Raw genomic sequence first — 20,541 nt, 5'->3', positions numbered from 1 at the left:
GTGTCATAATGTTTATGTGCATATATGCATGGATGAACTTACTTTGTTGGTAGTCGATAATATTATCTATAAATTTCATTGAATTATATTTTTCAGTGGCACGAATGCTTGCCATCGATAAGAGTTGTTCTTCTCTTTTCTGTCGAGACCTACACGTCATTAATAGCAGCTAAATTCTTCTCTTCGACACACTTAATCCTTGTGTTACCTTCTAATCTGTTTGGAAGATGGACGGATCAAATCTAATAGTCATTAAGACTAATCAAGCTTGTAATGTAATGTAATATGATTAATATTATATTACTATGTTAGCATGTAATCTTTGATTACAAAGTTGATTACATTCTTTTGTTTCATAACTATTATTTTTTATAAAGAATGTAATTCATATTATTATAAAATGATAAAAATATTTTGCGACCTTTGCCGACTGCGACGGCGATGACGGCGGCAACAAGTGATGACCTGTAGTGACAGCGGCAAGCGGTGGCTTGCGGCCACGGTGGTAAGAGGTGGCCAACAATGTTGGCGCCCCCGAGGCAGTGGTCGGCGGTCGACGGTGACCGGTAGTTGGCCGTGGCAATGTCGGTGATTGGTTGGTGCAGGAAATGGATTAGGGATATATTTGACATTTAAATTTTAGTTAAACATTGAATGTGAAATGTAATTGGATTACATGTTGTTGGCATTGTAATCCAGATTATAAAATTTTATTATTTTTTGTAATCTAGATTACATTATATTACAACTTTAAAATTGTACCAAACAAAGTAATCAATATTATAATGTAATCTTGATTATATTACAAGGATGATTACCCTCACTAAACATAACATAAATGTCTCTCCATCCATTCCGAAAGGACGGATGAAGAGATGAAGTAGACATGGAGTGACCTTGAGGATAAATAAAGTCAACGTCTGAAATTGAAACGAGGAGAACATCAACAACTGAGACCAAGGTAGGAATGAAGCCGAGATTTGAGACATATACATCGACAATTGAGGTCGATCTGAGATTAAGATGTGGAGGGCATCGATGACTAAGATCGAGATATGGAAAGTGTCAACGACTAAGGCTGAGGCACGGAGATGTCAGTGATTAAGACTAAGATATGAAGGATGTCGGGATCTGAAGTTAAATGATGCCAAGAATATCTTTGGCCAATTATATATTAGTAGTCGTTTTATCTTCGGATAAATCATTGAGAGGGATGAGCTGAATAAATTTGTTCAAATCTTAATCTCATCTGGCTATGTCCGATTCTCTTTGAGTCATATATATCTAATTCACTTTAACTTGGACTGACAATTCAATACAACTTTTGATTATACGACCAACGGAGAGACTATAGGATTCTGCCACATTACTGGTCAAATTAAGAAGGCCAAATCAGAGAGCCGGAAAAGTAAGCTTCTCTTCGTCGTTGCACTGTATCCGACGATTACGATACTTATCTGCACACCAGCAAAAAGCTACTCAATTGACTATTAATCCCCTTCTCTGTTTTCATACGGCTTGAAATATTAACGAGGAGAAGCATCAAAGTGGTCTATCATATTAATTATGTCATAATCATTTGGATCAATATTAATCTATATAAAAATAGCAATTAAATTAAATGAAGCTATGTTATCATTTATTGCCTTCTCCTCGTAAACAGTGGCTAATTTCTGCGTTACGTTGAGAATAATAAATCTTGTCAACGCAAAAGAAACGATCCCGGCGAGAACCACGAGGACGTGACGAACAAAGCATCGATGCTCGCCTACGTCGACGCTTTCAACGACACAGCTTTACAGCTACCCTCGTCGTAATTGGGGTAAACAAAAAAACAAAATGGCCGTGGGTCCCATTGAATTCAGGCGGTGCGCTGGTGCGCAAACGGGTAAGATCTCGAGCGCCGTCGGTGGCATCCTGTGGCTGCACGCGGAGCCAGCGAAGGCATTGCTGGCGCCTGTAGAGAGAGCCCCGTGCGGAAGGGAATCGGCACGTGACTCTCATCCACCCTCTCCTACCCACCGTATCGCATACGTCCTTTTCGCGTTCCACCCTTTTCCCGGTCTATCGATTCCATACCGTCGATTATCCTGTTCGTGTATCCATCCGTCCTTTTCGAGCCCGCCGTATCACGGCGTACGACATCACGGCCGTCGATCCAAAGCTCTTGACCACCACGTGACCGACCAGCGCAAGCGCGGCGCCACGTTTCGAGTTCCCAATAGCGGAGCCGAGATTGATGCTGAACTCCGCGTGGTAGTTTAGGGCAAAATTTGAGACGGTTTGTAAATATTAGCAGCGTATTGCAAAATTGGACATGGTCCACCCATGATACATTATTTTTCAAGTTGCCCCTTAGAATTTTAGAGTCATCGATAGGGCTGTAAACCGAATCAAGTCTAATTTTGAGATGTTAAAGCTTGTTTGATAAAGTAATTAAGTTGAATTGAGTCGAACTTAAAATAAATCAAGCTTTTGAAATGAGTGTTCAAGCTTGACTTGATTTATTTTGTATGAATTTGAGCTTATTCGAAACTTGGCTTGACTTTAGTTCGTTTAGATATTATCAAGCTCTCAATTTGAGTTTAACTTGAGCTTGGTTAGAGCTTGATTCATTTGGATGTTATCAAGCTCTCAATTTAAGCTTGTTTGATTATTTGAAACTTTTAGTTGTTTGTGTTGGCGTTACTCGGAATTCCGTTATGTTTCCCCTGTATAAAAATTTGTACAAGCACAGAACTTTTCCTAGCAATCCATATGTTTTTCAAAAGTTAAACTTGGATTGCAAACGAAACTTAACATTATTAATCCAAGTTCAATCAACCTCATGTGTTCATCAGATGTGAAACCATATTACAGAAGTTAATTAAATATCTATTTCAAGGATTGACTTCCAGGTCGTTGGCGAGACACTCGGCCTTCTTGGATAAGGGAGCATCCACCACTTCCTAGTCAAAGTCTTTCAAAGAAATTGAATATTTAAACTCCTTACAATAAACCCTAGGTTAAACTACAGAGACTTCAATCAAAGCACAAGATCGCTAGATTCTTGCGTTGATATTTCAAGATCCATACAAAGGAAAAATAAACTAACTAATACGCAGCGGAATAATTAACTAGTTGTACCTTTCCTTTGTTTCAATATACCTCTTGATCTTTTGCTGTATTCCTCTCCCTTCTTGGACGTCGTATGAGTGACGATCTTCCAAGACAACACCACCCGAACCACTTATTTGTCTCCAAGACTTTCGGGCACCAAGGGATGCTAGAATAGGGAGCCTCTTGCTCTTCTTCTTCTCCTACAAGTAATCGTCCACAAGAAGATGAAGCCTCTTGATGTCGTCGACCCTTGGTAAAGGAAACAAGGGGAGAATAGAAAGGGAAGAGGGCCGACCAAAATAAGGATTAAAAGAAGAGACTTAGGTTGTTTTTTTTTATTTCCATAAGGCACCATCTACCTCTCTTTTATAATATTTGGGAATGAAAAAAGGAAAGATTTAAAATTAAAACCTTCCTTTTAATTCCTATTATGTGCGGTCGACCCTTATTTGGCAACAATTAAGAAAAATTTTAAATTAAAAATTTTCTTTTAAACCATTGTGGATGGCTAAAAAAAGGAAAGCTTTTAAAATTAAAATATCTCTTTTAAATCCCTTTTATGGATGACTGATCCTGTCCGAATGCTGAATCAACGGACGCTGGGCACGTGGCGCTCCCCGGCTGCTGACGTGGATCTTTGACTGGTTGCACGAACCTCCGGCGAACCTGCATAGAAGTCGGGCCGGGAAAGGGTTCCCGACGGCGACCCTCCGACGCTCAAGTCAGGCAAGCAAGCAGCAAAAAAGAGTGGCTCCAAAGGTGTTGAACGCGTACCTCCGGTGAAGTATAAGGCTCTTTATATAGAGCGGTGAAAGAGCTCTTGCACGTCCACCGAGGCACATACGTGTCCGCAGCCCATACCTCGGTATATGTCTGTCAGAAAGCTTACCTGACGCCATACTGCTACAGTCCAAGCACGTCTTCGATGGGACAACAGAACACCTCGTTGTCAGACTTGGAGTATGACCTAGCCATATGACTTGACAGCTGTCATAAGATGTTCTTGTCCTTCTTTACCGACTACAGGCCGGGGCGTCCGTCCGACCGGCGGGACGAGGCGTCCGTCCGACTAGCATTCCTCGTACGCCCCGCCGGACGACCCTTACATTACGTCCGACCTTCCCTCTTCATCGGCATGCTGGGGAGATCTTCGGTAAGATATTATATAGGGACTACTAGCAGTATGTTACATTGTCTTCGGACGATCATGGCGTCCGATCGGCCCTTCGTTATTGTTCCATTGAGCGTCGGAACCCCGACCTCTGTCGGGGCGCCTTTTGTTGTCCGTTATTCACCGGTCGGTCGGCCGGCCGGGAGGTCGGTCCATCCTTCTCCGATCGGCCACCTGGCCTTTTGACTGCCACGTGGCATTGACCCCTTAGAATGGGGGCCTCCTGTTCTAACCGCCGAATTAATGGCTATAAAAGGAAAGTTTTAAAAATTAAAATATCTCTTTTAAATCCCTTGGATGATGACTATAAATGGAAAGATTTTAAAATTAAAATTTTCTTTTAAATACAGAAGATAGTTATAAAAATAAAGATTTTAAAAAAATTAAAACTCTCTTTTAATTCCTTGTGGCCTACCCCTTGCTTGGGTTTGGCCGACCACCTCTTGGGCTCCAAGTAAAACTTGGGTGACTCTTGCTTGGGCATCTAGCAAGGATGTGGCCGACTCATTACTTGGGTAAGAAGTGGACTTGGTTGGATACAAGATTTTATACATAGAAGCTACAACAGGGATCTAAAGGAGGAATTGATTTTGACCTCCTAATGGACTTGAGCTTCCCGTGCTTAGACCGAACACCTAACTCAAGTCCATCAATAATAATTCATACCACTAAAGGGTTATTATTGAACTACCGCGCTAATCTCATATTACAATATGAGTTCCTTCTTATTATGAGTGTGTTAATCTCTCTGTGTTTAAGATATCGTATGCCCATTAATTAAATGAGTTACTGACAACTCACTTAATTAACATATAACTCCAAGAGTAGTACCACTCAACTTCATTGTCATGTCGGAACTAAGTCCACCTGCAGGGTTTACATGACAATCCTTATGAGCTCCTCAAGGGGACATTATCATCCTAATAAATAAGACAGAGTTTCCTTCTATAATCAACAACACATCATATAAATAATATTATTTCTCAACTTATCGGGCCTATTGATTTAACGAATAAATCTCACCCTTTGATAAATTAAAGAAATAAATATTAAGTACATGTGCTTGTTATTATATCGGGATTAAGAGTATGCACATCCATAATAACAGAGGTTCTGCTCTTTTATGCAGTCAGTATAAAAGGAACAATCTCAAATGGTCCTGCTCTATATACACATAGTGTACTAGTGTAATTTTATAGCTAAGATAAATTAGTACCAAATTACACTACAACTATTCCAATGGTTTGTCCTAATGCATCTTGATTGTGAGCTTCTATTTATAATTTATAAGAAACTGATAACATAATCTTCTGTGTGACACCACACACCATGTTATCTACAATATAAATTAAATAGACAACTACATTTAACTAAATGCAGACATTTGACCAATGTGATTCTCATTTTAAAATAAATATTTATACAAAAAACTAGACTTTTAGTATACATTCTAACAATTTGATTGGTTATTGAGCTTGATAATTTGAATTTATTTATTTATTTATTTTATTTTATTATTGATTTATTTAGTATATTGAAAAGAGTTTTATTAATGAATATGTTTCACGAACATTATTCACTTTTTACGATTAAAAAGAGTTTTAGCAATAAACCTTTAATTATTGTTCACTTCTTACAATTCACAATCACTATTTAAAATTAATATTCATAATTACTATTTAAAATTATTGTTCACATCTGCAAAATACAACTATTTCATAGGATCTTTTATGAAGTTATAAACCATGTAAAAATAATCTTGCACACTTTACCTTTCACATCTCGTATATATATACATATATATATATAGAAGATGACGAGCAACATAAATGGCTTCAATATTGATTGTAAGAAAACTCTGAACTGAAAAAAAAATTCGATAACGATCAAGACTAAAATCCGACAGAAATCGCAACCGCTAGCGGTCGGATCACGGCTATAGAAACTAAAATTACCTTGTAAATTTTTATTAATTTATAATATTAAAATTAGTAATTGATGGATCTGTTTCAGTCGTTGGCCGGCCGGGTGATGGGCTGCCGGCGATTTCCGGTGACCGAAAGCGGCCATCCGGTGACTGGAGATATATTCGGATAAGGACACGGATATTTTTCATTTTTGGAAAGGTTCCTCATTTGGACATTGTAAATAAAGAGGGTGTTACGGCAAAAAACAACAAATTACAAGGGGGGCTAGTATTTTCCCTATTAAGTAATATACCTATAGAACTATTTTCCTCCTCAGCTCGTTCGCCCTCGCCTCCGCTCGCCGCGGCGCCACTGCCCACTCTCGAAGTCTCGTTGTCGACCGCCCTCCTCCTTCTTTACCGAGCGCTATCGAAGGGGAAGAAAGGTTCGCTGCTGATCCGTCTCTTCCTAGATCCGCCTCCGTCCGGAAGGGAAGGTTCAGTTTTTGCCCAATTCCAGTGAGCTCCGGCTGAATACGTCGGATCTGAAGTGTACCCGGAAGTTTCCAAGGGTTCTCTGGAATACCCTCGTTCGGTACCATATTTACCGGTAAATCCTGGATCCGCTACTTCCCATCAAGACGCTCGATCGGCCGATCCGGATCAAAAAATTTTACCCGGAAGGCCAGATCAAAAGTGTACACCTTATTTAAGTCTGTTTAATATACATTTTAGTGTACTCGACTTTCATTGTTTCACATGGTCTCGGCTGCTTGCGAATGCCCGTGTGGGTGCCGCAATGCATATATTCTTGTAGGTTATTTCAAGCACATGAAATTTGTTTGAATCGCGATAGATTTTTCCGTTTGCAAAAAGTCCAGGCTTGTGATGGCTATCTTATTTTGATTATTAGTATACCACCAAGGGAAGAAAATATTTTCTGCAGTATTTTGATATGGGCAAGTGGATCAATCCTCCTTTCTTTTTGTCACGTATCAAAAGTAAATGATTAAACAGACAGAATGTATGGTGAAAATTGCATCGGTAACTATTCCATTAACTGATTTCATGTGTGTGTGTGTGTGTGTTTTGTGTTTTTTTCTTTCAGTTGATTGAATCGTATATAAAAGGGTGAATAAACAATGTAGATATAACTCAAAGGCTAATCCGAGGATAAATTGTAAGAATTTAGAACGAAAATAGAGAAACATATCATGAGGATAAAGAAAACGTAACTACTAGTAAATCTCAAACGGGCATTTAGCAAAAACCAAAATTTAAAACACAGATGCTCTAAATGTACAATAAACCTACATCTGAATTTTCTAAAATATGGAAGAGTCATCCAATCCTGTTTTTTCACCGAACTCCCTTTCACGGGTACAATAGATAAAATAAAATCAACACAAAAAACCATTAATCACATGCATCTGTTGTATTACATCTCTGACATGAGACTTGTGATTGTGGTTTGTAAGTTGCCAATTTAAATTGCACTTGCTAGAAGTCTGATCTAACATTTTCTTTTTAATTGCCTTTACTCAGCTCGACTAATATTGGCAAAGATGACAAAATGGCTGAAGTTCAGATAGAAGAAAGAATGTTCAGGACTATTTGGAGTGATCTTAAATACTCTTGTAGGTATTGCACGGCTTCTATGGGCTGAGACCTGGGACAAAATGCTATTGGAATTTTTATCTTGCCAGAATGGATGAGATGTCTGGTGATTCAGCAAGATCTGAGCAAGGGAACACCAGTACTACCTGGTGGCCCTCAGATTTTATAGACAACTTGCAGTCTGTATCTCTGGATTCACGAGAGGAGACTACATGTAACATTAGAAAAGCAGAAGTCTTATCTCAAACTGCATCGCAGATATTGTGGTCTACTGGAACATTTTCTGCATCAATACCCAATGGCTTTTATTCTGTCATCCCAGTAAGTGCTAATGCTGTTCATGTAGATATTTCTGTTCTTTGGATTTGGAGCTACTAGCAATTACTATTTGTTAGTATTTCATGTTATTCCTTGTGAAATAGTAATTTTCCTTTTGTCGATTAAATTTATGCAGGATAGAAAAATTAAGGAGCTCTTCTCAACTATACCTTCTCCAGATGACCTTCATTCTCTTGGTATGGAGGGGTTTAAGGCAGATATCATTCTTGTAGATGCAGAGAAGGATAAAAAACTCTCTATTTTGAAGCAGTTGAGTGCTGCCATGGTGAAAGGACTGCACAATAATCCTGCTTTATTAATTAAGAAGATTGCTTGTTTGGTGAGTTAGCCCCTTCTTTTTCCATATGCTGAAACAATTCTGTACTCATATGTTGGATAAGCATGTATCTGTTGCATTTACCCCTACATATAGAAACCAATTGCAGGCACTATTTTACATAATTAAACTAGTAATCACTCCTATCTTATTCCTCGTGAACGTCAGTACTACAACCTTGTTCATGTGATTTTTTTGCCCCAACTATATAAGGGCTGCAAATGCTATTATGATGTTTGATTGAGAATCCACTCCTGGGTGATTGCATGCAGATGTTTACTAATATTTTGTCATCAATATCCAGATTCCAGATTACTACTCTTGATCTTGTATGTGCCTAATACTTATTACTTGTTAGGTCTTTGATTTTTACAAGCGTCCAAATTCAGAGTTAAGTCCTGCAAAAACTGCAGTAGAAGATATGTCTCATTGGACAGAAAATAAAAGCATTCAACTTTTGGGCCAGATTAGGCATGGATCATGCCGACCAAGAGCAATTTTATTTAAGGCTCTTGCAGATTCTGTTGGTCTTGAGAGTAAACTTGTAGTGGTAAGGGGTAATCCTTCACATTACTTATTAGCAGTATGATACTGCTACCTACTTTACATTGATTTTTCTATTCTGTGTAAGTGTATAACCTCCCTTGGATCTTTGAGATTCAAGTTTTGATTCTGACTGCTTATTTTTGCAGGGCCTACCTAGTGATGGTGGTATTGAATGTGCTGATTCTTACAAGCATATGTCTGTGGTGGTGGTGCTGAACTCTGTGGAACTGCTTGTTGATCTTATGCGTTTTCCTGGGCAATTAATCCCATTTTCAACCAAGGCTATTTTTATATCCCATATTTCTGCAGCAGGGGAGAGTGACTCTGCCGAGAATGATTCCTGCGATTCTCCTCTTGAGCCAAATAGCCCACTCTGTGGTCTTCCTGACAAAGGGGAAGCTGATGGGTATGCTTCTTGCACCAACTTGTTAATTTATACCTAATCAGTAAAGAAGTGTCATGTCTTCGAGTATGTGTTTCTTAGAACCATCAAAACATGTAATAAATATTTGATTAATTTGTATTGCTTGCTACTATTTGAACGTCTTTTGCTAAAAATGGAATGCTCTCTCTTCACTATCATACATGATAACATTTTAGTGCCATGCCCAATTAGTTGTTGCCATGGTTCATCTATACAATGATCCCCTTATTTTTCGCCACTGTTCAAGTGGAAGTGAATAACCTCAATTAGTTTCTATCCAAATCAACTAGTAAAAAATTTTCTTATGGAGAATGCCCCATTTTTTTTACCTGAGATATAATCTGGTATACGTGGTTTCAGTAGAGTACATTTTATCTCATTGCCTCAAGATAAGCATAGTGGTGCGGTGCATAGGTTTAGATCTTGTGCTGCATGGGAGTGATACGTGGTAGATTTACTGTTCTTATTCCCCTGTATCATTTGTAGTAATAAAGTATATTGGATTATTAGGAGCATTCATGCAAATATTTTCGCCGATATATTTTCAATCTATGATGCTGTATTCAGGAATGTAATGAGTTCGACAATCTATTTTTAATTGTTATTCCTGTGGCTCCCGCACTTCACCCATTGCTTTCCATGCTTTATATGCATTGTTCAATGCATCTAATGCTCCTTTTCTTTCTAACAGTTGTGAACAAGATGACAACAATCACTCTCTCTATCAGAGGGTTGATGGTTCATCTTCAGGTCAATCACTGCGTAACATTGTACTGAGATCAACAACTTTTACTAAGGGAAGGCTGAGGTAAGTGGTCGTAGCTGAGTATTTTAAGGTTCTTTAAACTTAATCTATGTGCAAACTAAAATTTTGGAAACTTCATGTTTGTGTCCTTGACTGTTTGATCAGTGTGTCTCATAGTGAACCCGATATTGCAAATGCTCTTGCCGGATGTAACCAAAGAAAAACTGTTGCAGAACAGCAGCATACAGCTAGTTCAAGGTTTTGTCTATGAGCTTGCAAGACTTTCTAACTTTATTCCTTTTTTTGATTTTTTTTTATAATGATGGTGTTTTTTGGAGTTCAGTAGTAAGAATTTCATCTTGGAAAGTTCATCTTTGGATGCTAGGCTTAAGATATACTTAATTACTATATTAATCCTTCAGTAGAAGATCGGTGGGAATTGATGTACTATGTCCTTTCTTTATACTCATTAGACAATAGGATCAAAGCCTTAATGAGATTTATTTGGTTGAAATATAACATTTTCAGAAGCTTTCACAAGATGTAACCCTTTCTCATCTCTGGTCCATTGGAATGCACAGCCAGAATAGTTTTATCAAGGTTAGCACAGAGAAAAACCAAACAACTCCTATGACGGGTCTTGGTGGAGAGGATAAAATATTATCAAGGAGAACTACTACATATTTATAGAAGTCGGTAGCAGCCTATAACTAAATTTCTAAGGTGGCATTAAACCTATTCATTATATAATTATACTTTTAATAATTCTAAATATCTCTAACGAGGTCAAACTTCCATAAACCATTAAACTTCATTTATGATTCTCCAGCAGTCATCACTGCATGTCTTGTTCTGTTGGTGCATCACGTGGTTAGGCCTCTCATGCCTCCTTGCCCTACTCACTGCAATGCAGATGTTGTCATCTGATCCCTTTTGGTTAGTATGTGTCTCAGTGCTTTGCAATTCCTCGTGGATTGTAAATTTTCATTCATTTATCTGCATGAGTGCATGATAATGAAAATGAGTCCATCTCAGCTCCATCTGCTACCACATTTGTTCTAAAACATCTCATTTGTGACTAGTGATTTTCATTGTATTAAGATTCAAGAGAAGCATTTTCAATAGTGCAATGTTAAGTTTTATACATTGAGATTAGGTTTGAACCCATCTCAAGCTCCATCCGCTATCATATCAGTTCTAAAACATCTCATCATGACTGTCATGATATTAAGATTCAAGAGAAGCATTTTGAATATTTCTACTGATGTTAGTTTAATGTTAAGTTTTATACATTGCGATTGGATTTTGAACCCTTCTTCACCAGAACCTTCATTTTTTGTCAGTGCAATCAGTGTTTGGTGAAGGCTGAAGTGTGTACAAACATTTTGATCCATCTCTTAAATTGGACTAATCTATGTGTCTTAATTAATAAACTGGTGCACATAGTATCGTTGTATGGCTTGGTCCACATCATGTTGATTGTGGCATAGCCTAACATAGACCTTGTGGCGGACTCCAAATTGTTGCGACAAATGGTGTAATGATAATTATATTGTTTGCTCGTTTGCAGTCCTGAGCATCCCCTATCCAGAGCATAGGGATGGTTCATGCTTAGTGGTGATTGGCAAGCATTTAGAGAATGCACAGATAATTCAGACTATCATAGGTGTTGTAATTAATAAATTGGTGCAGATAGTATCATTGTATGGTTTGGTCCAGATCAGTATTATGACATAGCCTTACATAAGGCTTATAGCTGACTCCAAATTGTTGTGACAAATGGTGTAATAATGATGATATTGCGTGCTTGTTTGCAGTCCAGAGCATCCCCTATCCAGAGCACGGGGGTGGTCCATGCTTAGTGGTGATAGGCAAACATTTAGAGAATGCACAGATAATGCAGATGCATCAAGGTTGGTTTCCTCTTCAGTTAAGAACTTTGCACCAACTACTGCAATGTTCTCTAATATTTAATCTCTTTTGATGTTCACATCAATGTAAATAGTATAAAATCAAAGCTTATAGACAATCTTGTAAGTTAACCAGAACTAATATTGGTTATGATCGGTAAGTTCATCCAATACATAATTTATCCAAAATTAATTTGGTTCGGATCTAGCTTGACAACTTAACTCTAAATAGAGTCCAATTTTGACTCCACTAAACGTGAATATGCTCCATCCCTAACCAAAGCCTCAAAACCCACAGATTCAAATTTATTTTATCGAGGAGCCATTCTTATACATAAATAATCATCTACATAATCATTCAAATCATCCTTGAACATGCTTACTGTCCTTTGATAGATCACAAATATTGTCTATGTTATTTATTTATTTTTTATTTTTGTCATTTTTTTAATATAACAAAATTGTCCAATTTGTACCTTTTGTATTTTTGACACATGCACCTCTCATGGGGCTAGGTAGACTAAATCAGATTAAGTGAAATACCTGGATTAGTTTCTGTTTGACACAGGAAATTTGATCCGAGTCTTAGTTTGGTTTTGAAGTTTTAAAGACCTTAGTTTTTCACAACAATTAAATTCTTGTGTTGTTCTGACTGACACATTTAAAATTTAGCATTCTGCTTCCACAATAAAATGCAATGTAACAGTGGAATGCAATAGAATCAATTGGGATGGAGATAGCAGTGGCAGCTTCTTCCTCATCTAGATGTGGCAACGCCCCCCTCTTCCTTTGCTTGCTTCTACTACATTTGTGCTTTTCTCTCCTTAGCAATTCCTCTTCGGCACCATGTATTGACACAACTGGCACAGTCTCACTTTTGATACTCTAGCATGAAATGAGATCTTGAACCTTAGTTTTACTCCATAGATTCTGATAAGTAATCTTAATTTCACTCATGCCATCTTAAGTTGAATTACATTTCAGTTATCTGTTTCTGAGAAAAATGAGATATTTCACAAAAATACATGGTGTAATTGAAATTAGAAGTGTAAAACAACACATGGTAAACATTGTATGGAACTGAAATTAGCCTAAGTTGATTATGAGTATTTTCTTTGCAATAACTGAAGCTAGCCGGGATCTCAACATAGAAGCTCTTGCTTTTCTGTCACATTAAGTTTTATGATTGATATTACTGCATTCTGAAGGTCTAGGGATATAGGCCCAATGCGTTCTTTTTATTGTCAATGTGTATGTTTCTTTTGCATTTTTCAAGATTTTCATTTTGGTTTTAGTTGTGCTCAAGCTTTTAACTTAGAGCTGTATGCAAGTAGAGAGAATTAAGTGCTTCATGGTTTGCAGATCAGATGGTGCATCAACATTTAATGCTCGCAGGATACGAAGAAGAAGCATTAGCATTACTCCAGAAATTGGTGATGATATAGTAAGGTTGATCTTTGTTCTAATATATTTGATTCTTGTACATACTTCCTTCAATGCTTGATAATCTTGACTTTTTATAGGATTCTCCCATTGCCTTTTCAGCCTTAGAAATTCCTTTGTCTATCGCAAACCTACTCTGAAATATACCCTTAAGCTAACATTCATTTTCATAATTATTCTAGAAGGCAATCTAGGTCAAAATATGTGCAGTTTTAAACTACAAAGTTATAACCAAAAACTACAAAATTCATTTCAATGATGTTGTTTGTTTGTAAATAAATAATCCACCACCCATTACTTTTATTTTTTCTATCTTTTTTTATAGTTCATGTAACACGGGAATCAATACAAAATGATTTGAAGAATTGAAAATAGCACAAAGATGACCTCCGCTACCTGTGCATTTGTTTTGTCTGAACTATCAAAACTCAGGTCACCTATTGTAATTCATATTTATAACTATCCTTTTACATATAAGGATTGGAATAAGATGCTTATGATCATTTACAAGATTCAGAATTTGCTAGGCAAATCTGTTGTTCCATATAGTTTTTGAATAAAGTGGAGCCAGCAACATGCAGATCTCAGAGCACTGTTCTTTGCAAACCTTTCAAAAATACTCTAACAGTCAGCAGCTAATAGAAGCTTTGTTGATGTTTAAGCCTTCTGCTATCTTTCTCCTTATCAATTTAAGCAACGATAGATTTCGCTCTTGCAGACAATGAATATTGTGTGAGTCAATCCTTAAAAATCAAGAGAGTGAAGAGGCTTTACACCAGTGAATGGATATAATCCATGGAAATCATTGTTCCTACTCTTCTAATGAACTGTACAGAATCATCAATCCACTTTTTGGCAATGTCTTGAATTTGGTTATTACCCTCATTCAAACAAGTTCTCTTCATGTCATGATTGCTAATGTGATGATCTCTGAGAAGGATCATTAGTTTTGGCCACAAACAGCAATTTCTTCAAAAGAATAAAAGAAGAGAATGTCTCTAAATAATTCCTATATAACATAAACATCATAGTCTATGAAAGTGTCCAAATTCAGTGTGTGATCCTGTTTTCTTCCTAAGTTGTTTTTGTTGTACGTTAATTGTTGTGAATATAGCAATGTAGTTCTTAAAGCTAAGGTGGCTCATTGTAGTATATTTTTTTGGGTGAAAAATGGTGATATGCCCCCAATTTTCCTTTTCTTTTTTGCTCGTAAGCATGTTTTGTTTTTTTTGTGCGGTGGTTTGATTTTCTTTGTTTCTTTCCAGGGCTGTTCGAGCGATGAATGAAACTCTGAAGCAAAATCGTCTCTTGAAGGACCTTGGAGATGATGGTTCGTGCTCATTTTCCACAAATGACCAAAATCAGTTGAATAATCCACTAAATAAGGTATTTTCTGTGGCACCATATATTGGTGAACTTGTCTCATTCATGTTTATGTAAGAGTGCATTCATTGAGACATCATAATTTAACATGTTATAGATATACATCTTTGTATGCAAATTACATAGTCAATGATCATTTTGTCACAATTCGGTTATAACCCTTGTAATGCGTTTTATGATTATCATGAGCCTGATACCTAAGAAGGATCTCTGACTACCTCCACTTCAATTTTTAATATTTATTTATATTTCTGAGTAAATGACATATCAGCTTCTGTCTTGCTTCCAAGATGACCATTTACATAGGCAATGGCTGTTTTGTCACGATTCGGTTACGTCTTATAATGCATTTTATGATTATCATGATCCTGATACCTAAGAAGGATCTCTGACGTCATTTCAATTTTTAATATTTATTTATATTTCTGAGTAAATGGCATATCAGCTTCTGTCTTGCTTCCAAGATGGTTGAACAAGATGCCTCGAATGTTCTCACGATGCTTCAATTTCACTACCCTGTGGTGATATATCTCTGAAAATTTTCCTTTTAAGTTCATGAAACAGTAAATTTAGATATCATTGGGTTTTGATTTCCAAATTGTATTTTTACTGAAGTTTCTCATTATAGCTAGATGGAAATTTTCAATCATGATCTCTATTTATTTTTATGATATAATTGACTCTACTTATGTTTCCTGTCTTTAATGTGCTTAAGTGATAATTGTTCTTATTTTTTAAATGGTTATTGACTTATTGATTCTTTTCCTTATTTCTCATGATTACACTTTATCCACAGCAGAAATTTACATGCTTTCTATTGAGATAATTACATGTTGCCAAATTCCTAGAATTTCTTGAAGACTCAAACAAAGTGCTTTTGTTATTCTAAGCAGATTCTTGAACTTCAGTCCTTGAATCACTATTTTATTTGTTGTCCAGGATGAAATATCTTTCAAGCATTCCAAGCAAACAGGTTCCAGTCAGAAGGCTATATCACTGCCTTCTTCACCTCATGAATATAGCGGCAAGAGTCCTGAGAGAAACAGGGATTCTCCAAGAACAGAAGCAATGTTGTCAACCTGGAACAATGTTTTGCAGTCTTCTCCATTCCTCACTAAGCCTTTAATTCCTTTCGAGGAATGGAACATTGATTTTTCAGAGCTAACTGTCGGCACACGCGTTGGAATAGGCAAGTTTTTAATTCCTAAATTTAATCTCGTACAGCAATGCTACTAGTTTGTATCTACCCTCTGAATCTGCTATTGTTCTGGAAGGAAAATTTTCTGTAAGAATTATTGCTGACCTAGTAAATACACATGAATAAGGGGAAATCTCTTATATACTATTGCTTGGGTGGAGGGCTACTCAGGTGCATTACTTTCTCCTCCATTTGTCTTACCAAGGGATCTGATGCATTCCTTGTTTACTTATGGGCAACTTGGGTCTGCACAGTTTGATTTAAGCTGTATCATGGGATCTGAAATTGTTCACTTTATTTGATTTCATCAACCATGTTTGTCTCTTGGTGATGGGGTGAAGAACACACCTATTCTTATCAAGATGACTTTGAGTCTTTCCAGAATAAGCACATTCAGAGGGCTCACAAGGACTTGATATGATTCACACCTTCCAAAGTCGATGAGCTTCTAATAGGTGAGCATCAAGGAAAAGGAGACAGTGGAAGAAGAGGCGGCAAAATTGGATAGAGTTATTGTAGCTTGCCATTTCAATTCGTCAAAGTTAGCTTGACCCACTGGAGTCGAAATCTCAAAATTTAATCAATTAACCAAACTAGTCTTTTTTGCTTGTCATTCGAGACTGACATTGCCTTTTGCACTTGTTCCTAAGTTCACCCTTGTCATGCATCAACATCTTTAGGCGCAAGAGAGAAATAGAGTAAGCTTTTTCCTTATTCAACTTGGTTAAGGCAGATCCTCTTGGGTATGCTAAACATCAAGACACCACCACTTGGCATTTTGGATTGCAATGGATTCTATTAGGCATTTATATGGTCTCAGAGCTAGTCCACCTAGTGACATTGTTGGGACTAAAGGGGCAAGAGAAACCCCCCTTCTCTCTCTGGCCCTACATGGTTAAGTGAAGTCTTCCTCCTGTACATGCTTGAAGTATCAAGGGACCTCCCCACCCAAGTGCCATTTTGGGTTGTAATAAATTTTCTAGAACTTTCACAAGTTGAATATTGCAAATGTCTTCCTTCATGAGGGCTAAAATAGTAAGTGTACATGGAACAAGCAATGGACTTTTATATTCAAGGGAGGTTGATTTGGCGTGTCACTTGAAAAATTCATTGTATGAACTAAATCAATTATATACAGCAAGCATGGTTTAGGAAATTTAGTGGTCTTACTAGATTCTCTTCTTTCATCACTTTGAATCAAGGGGACTGTTCCAAGAATGATGAAAAATGTTTCCAAGAATGATCAAGAATTTCAAACAATTAAGGCACATATTTTGTTTAGAAGTTGCAATTTGTATAACTTGCATCTCTCAATGGAGTATATATGGGATATACTTGAGGAAGAAGGAAGTTATGATGTAACACATTAAATAATCCTGTAGATTAAGTGTCAGATCTAATGTCTATCGAGGAAGAGCCTTTCTGTCATCATCCTAGATTGATTGACATATTTTAAATCTTATATAATTATCAATGTAGAAGGATTTGAATATGATTCTTATTAATTTAGGAAAAGCATATGACATATGATTTTCTTTAGCTATAGGTTTACATCTTGGGTATGTGATAAGGCATGTGTGAGAATATTGTTACTAGTGTTAGGGTTAGTTGGAGTGTGACATATGATTTTCTTTAGCTATAGGTTTACGTCTTGGGTAGCCCTAAATTCCTACCTTTTTGCTTAGTACTAGAATTAACCAATCATATTGAAGTTAAACCACCTTGGTGAATGTTTTTAACTGATGAGAATACTATAATTAGATCAAAGTCATCTTTAACTATGAGAAAAAAATTTAGGAATTAAATGTTTTAAGATAAGTAGAGCTTTCACTAAATATATGAAATGTAGGTTTACTAACAAGTAAAATTATTAGAATAAAGTATGGGTGGCCAAAATGTAGAGGAGCTTCAATAGTCTTTTATGATCATGTCTTCATTCTAGAAGGAAAATCTTATAAGAGTATGGTATATTTGAGGGATTGTAGCATTGAATTGTTAGGAAATATGTACAAAAATTTGATATAGCAAAGATGAAAAATACTAGATGAATGTATAACGATACTAGAAAGTGTAAAATAAAATATATTTGAAGCAATTAGATATAGTTTCAATAGTTAATTTGATAGAACATAGGTTGGGATGCTATAAACATGTTCAAAAGTAACCAATATATTTGATACTTAAAAGAGTCAATTTTTTGAAGTGAAATGTGTAAGATGTAGAGGGAGACCGAAGAAAATAGTAGACAACTTAATGAAACATGGCTTGATGAAGATTATATAACCTAACCATCTAAGGATTCTCTGTAAATAGTGTCCAACTATTGAATTAGTTCTGGTTGAATTTTTCTTATTATGTTGAGTAATTTTGAAATTATGTTTGAATTACTGATACATTATACGTATATTCTTGAATTGTGTATTTAATTAAATTTACCATGAGTAGGAAAACTTAAAGCCCTCCCTAGCCCAACCCAAGAAAAAAAAGAGTTTTCAGGATTAAATAGTCCAACTCATATGCTCTTGGATTGCTGTTGCATTGTGAGGAAAACTGATGGAGTTTGATTATTTTAATTTTTTATTCTTTTGTCTCAATCCATCGAGTTATTATCTGGCATATATTTTTTGGATTAAATAAAAGGGTAGCCCGGTGCACGAAGTTCCCACCATGCGGGGTCCCGGATAAGGATCCTTTGTACGCAGCCTTATCTTAGTTTTTGCAAGAAGTTGTTTCCAGGTTTCAAACCCATGACCTTTAGGTCACAAAACAACAACTTTATCCGTGAACTTTTGGATTAAATACTAATCATTTTTTTTTTCTGAAGATAGCAACATTGCTAAACATCCCTACATTAAACAAACAAGACACTTATGAGGTTCGTGATTTAATATTCTGTAGGATTCTTTGGAGAAGTTTTTCGTGGGATATGGAATGGTACTGATGTTGCAATTAAAGTCTTTCTTGAGCAAGATCTTACAACTGAGAACATGGAGGATTTTTGCAATGAAATATACATTCTAAGGTATATGTTGTTACATATGAGAAATTTGTGTTCCTTTCTACATATTCTTTTGTCCTGACCATATATTCCTTTCTTTCTTCAGCCGCCTTAGACATCCAAATGGTAAGATACTCACCAATTTGAATATTTGTTTATAAGCTTGCCTGTTAGCTTTTTAAAATTCTCTGATATGTCAATTGAAATAGGAAATCCCGTGTAATTTTTTTCCCCGTTTGAATTTTAGATCTAAAACTTTGCAGTTATTTTATTTCTTGGAGCATGCATGAAGCCTCCTCACCTGTCAATGGTAACTGAATATATGGAGATGGGATCTTTGTATTACCTTATACATATGAGTGGCCAGAAAAAGAAGCTGAGCTGGCGTAAGAGATTGAAAATGCTACGTGATATCTGCAGGTATGCAACGAGGAGTCATATTCAGCTGAGACCAGAATAATAATTGCTTCCAATTTATGAACTAAAAGTAATTAGTATCAGTTTGCATAGTTAATCTTGACTCAGAAATGATATGGTTCAAGAATAAAGAACCATCTGCTATTACTATCCCTATGACCTTGCAGCAGATGTTGTTAGATGATTGCTGAAATGTATTCCTAGATTATGACTTTATGAAATTATGCTGACTTGGGCTCATGCACAATAACATGATCTGCTTCTCTGCTGGTATCAGGGGGCTGATGTGCATACACCGTATGAAAATAGTCCATCGTGATCTAAAAAGTGCAAATTGCCTTGTGGATAAACACTGGGCAGTTAAGATTTGTGATTTTGGTCTTTCACGAATCATAACAGATGGCCCCTTGAGAGACAATTCATCTGCAGGGACTCCTGAATGGATGGCTCCTGAGCTCATTCGCAATGAGCCATTCACAGAAAAGTGTGACATCTTTAGTCTTGGCGTTATAATGTGGGAGCTGTGCACCCTAAATAGACCATGGGATGGCACCCCACCAGTTCAAGTAAGCACAGTTCTCTCGTCTCTTGCAGGCTCCTTGTTTAAAAGAACACCTGAAAACAATCCTCTCTTTGATCTTTTTTTAGGTGATCTATGCAGTTGCAAATGAAGGTACGGGACTGGAGATTCCTGAAGGTCCTCTTGGCAAGCTAATTGCAGGTAGTCACAAGTTGGTTTTAGCTTCGCTTTGTGTTCCGGATATACCTTAACTGCTTCTTTTACCAGCCACCTTAATATATTTCTCTTGCAGATTGTTGGGCAGAACCGGATGAGCGACCGAGCTGTCAGGAAATCCTAACCCGCCTGCTTGACTGCGAGTATACTCTATCTTGACTATTTCTAGAATTTGAATGTATAGCGAGTGTAGAACCATAACTTTCGCATCTTTAAGTTGTAAATGTTCTGTGAGTAAAAAATTTTCATACATATTTCATCTCATGCAATTGACACTTGAAGTATTCATTCTA

The 20,541-nt window shown here is 36.7% G+C and overlaps 1 protein-coding gene across 5 annotated transcripts; it reads left to right on the top strand.

Moving 5' to 3' along the window:
* Positions 1-6,486: 6,486 nt before the first annotated feature.
* LOC121976927 (probable serine/threonine-protein kinase SIS8) lies at positions 6,487-20,500 on the top strand. 5 transcript variants are annotated; one of them, XM_042529361.1, is made up of 17 exons: positions 6,487-6,786; positions 7,722-8,114; positions 8,248-8,451; positions 8,807-8,998; positions 9,141-9,400; positions 10,110-10,226; positions 10,341-10,421; positions 11,981-12,076; positions 13,436-13,522; positions 14,782-14,902; positions 15,839-16,088; positions 18,996-19,119; positions 19,202-19,221; positions 19,359-19,515; positions 19,790-20,078; positions 20,161-20,233; positions 20,325-20,500. In XM_042529361.1, exons 2-17 carry the CDS (start codon positions 7,884-7,886, stop codon positions 20,405-20,407), a joined length of 2,385 nt encoding a protein of 794 aa, XP_042385295.1. In that variant the 5' UTR covers positions 6,487-6,786; positions 7,722-7,883; the 3' UTR covers positions 20,408-20,500. The 5 variants fall into 5 exon arrangements, with proteins under 5 accessions (XP_042385295.1, XP_042385319.1, XP_042385311.1 ...); XM_042529353.1 differs by having other exon boundaries at positions 6,488-6,786; positions 10,329-10,421; XM_042529385.1 differs by lacking the exon at positions 8,807-8,998 and having other exon boundaries at positions 10,329-10,421.
* Positions 20,501-20,541: the final 41 nt, after the last annotated feature.

Source organism: Zingiber officinale, chromosome 1B (assembly GCF_018446385.1).
Source record: "Zingiber officinale cultivar Zhangliang chromosome 1B, Zo_v1.1, whole genome shotgun sequence".
NCBI lineage: Eukaryota > Viridiplantae > Streptophyta > Magnoliopsida > Zingiberales > Zingiberaceae > Zingiber > Zingiber officinale.
This window is presented reverse-complemented; position numbering and strand designations above follow the sequence as displayed.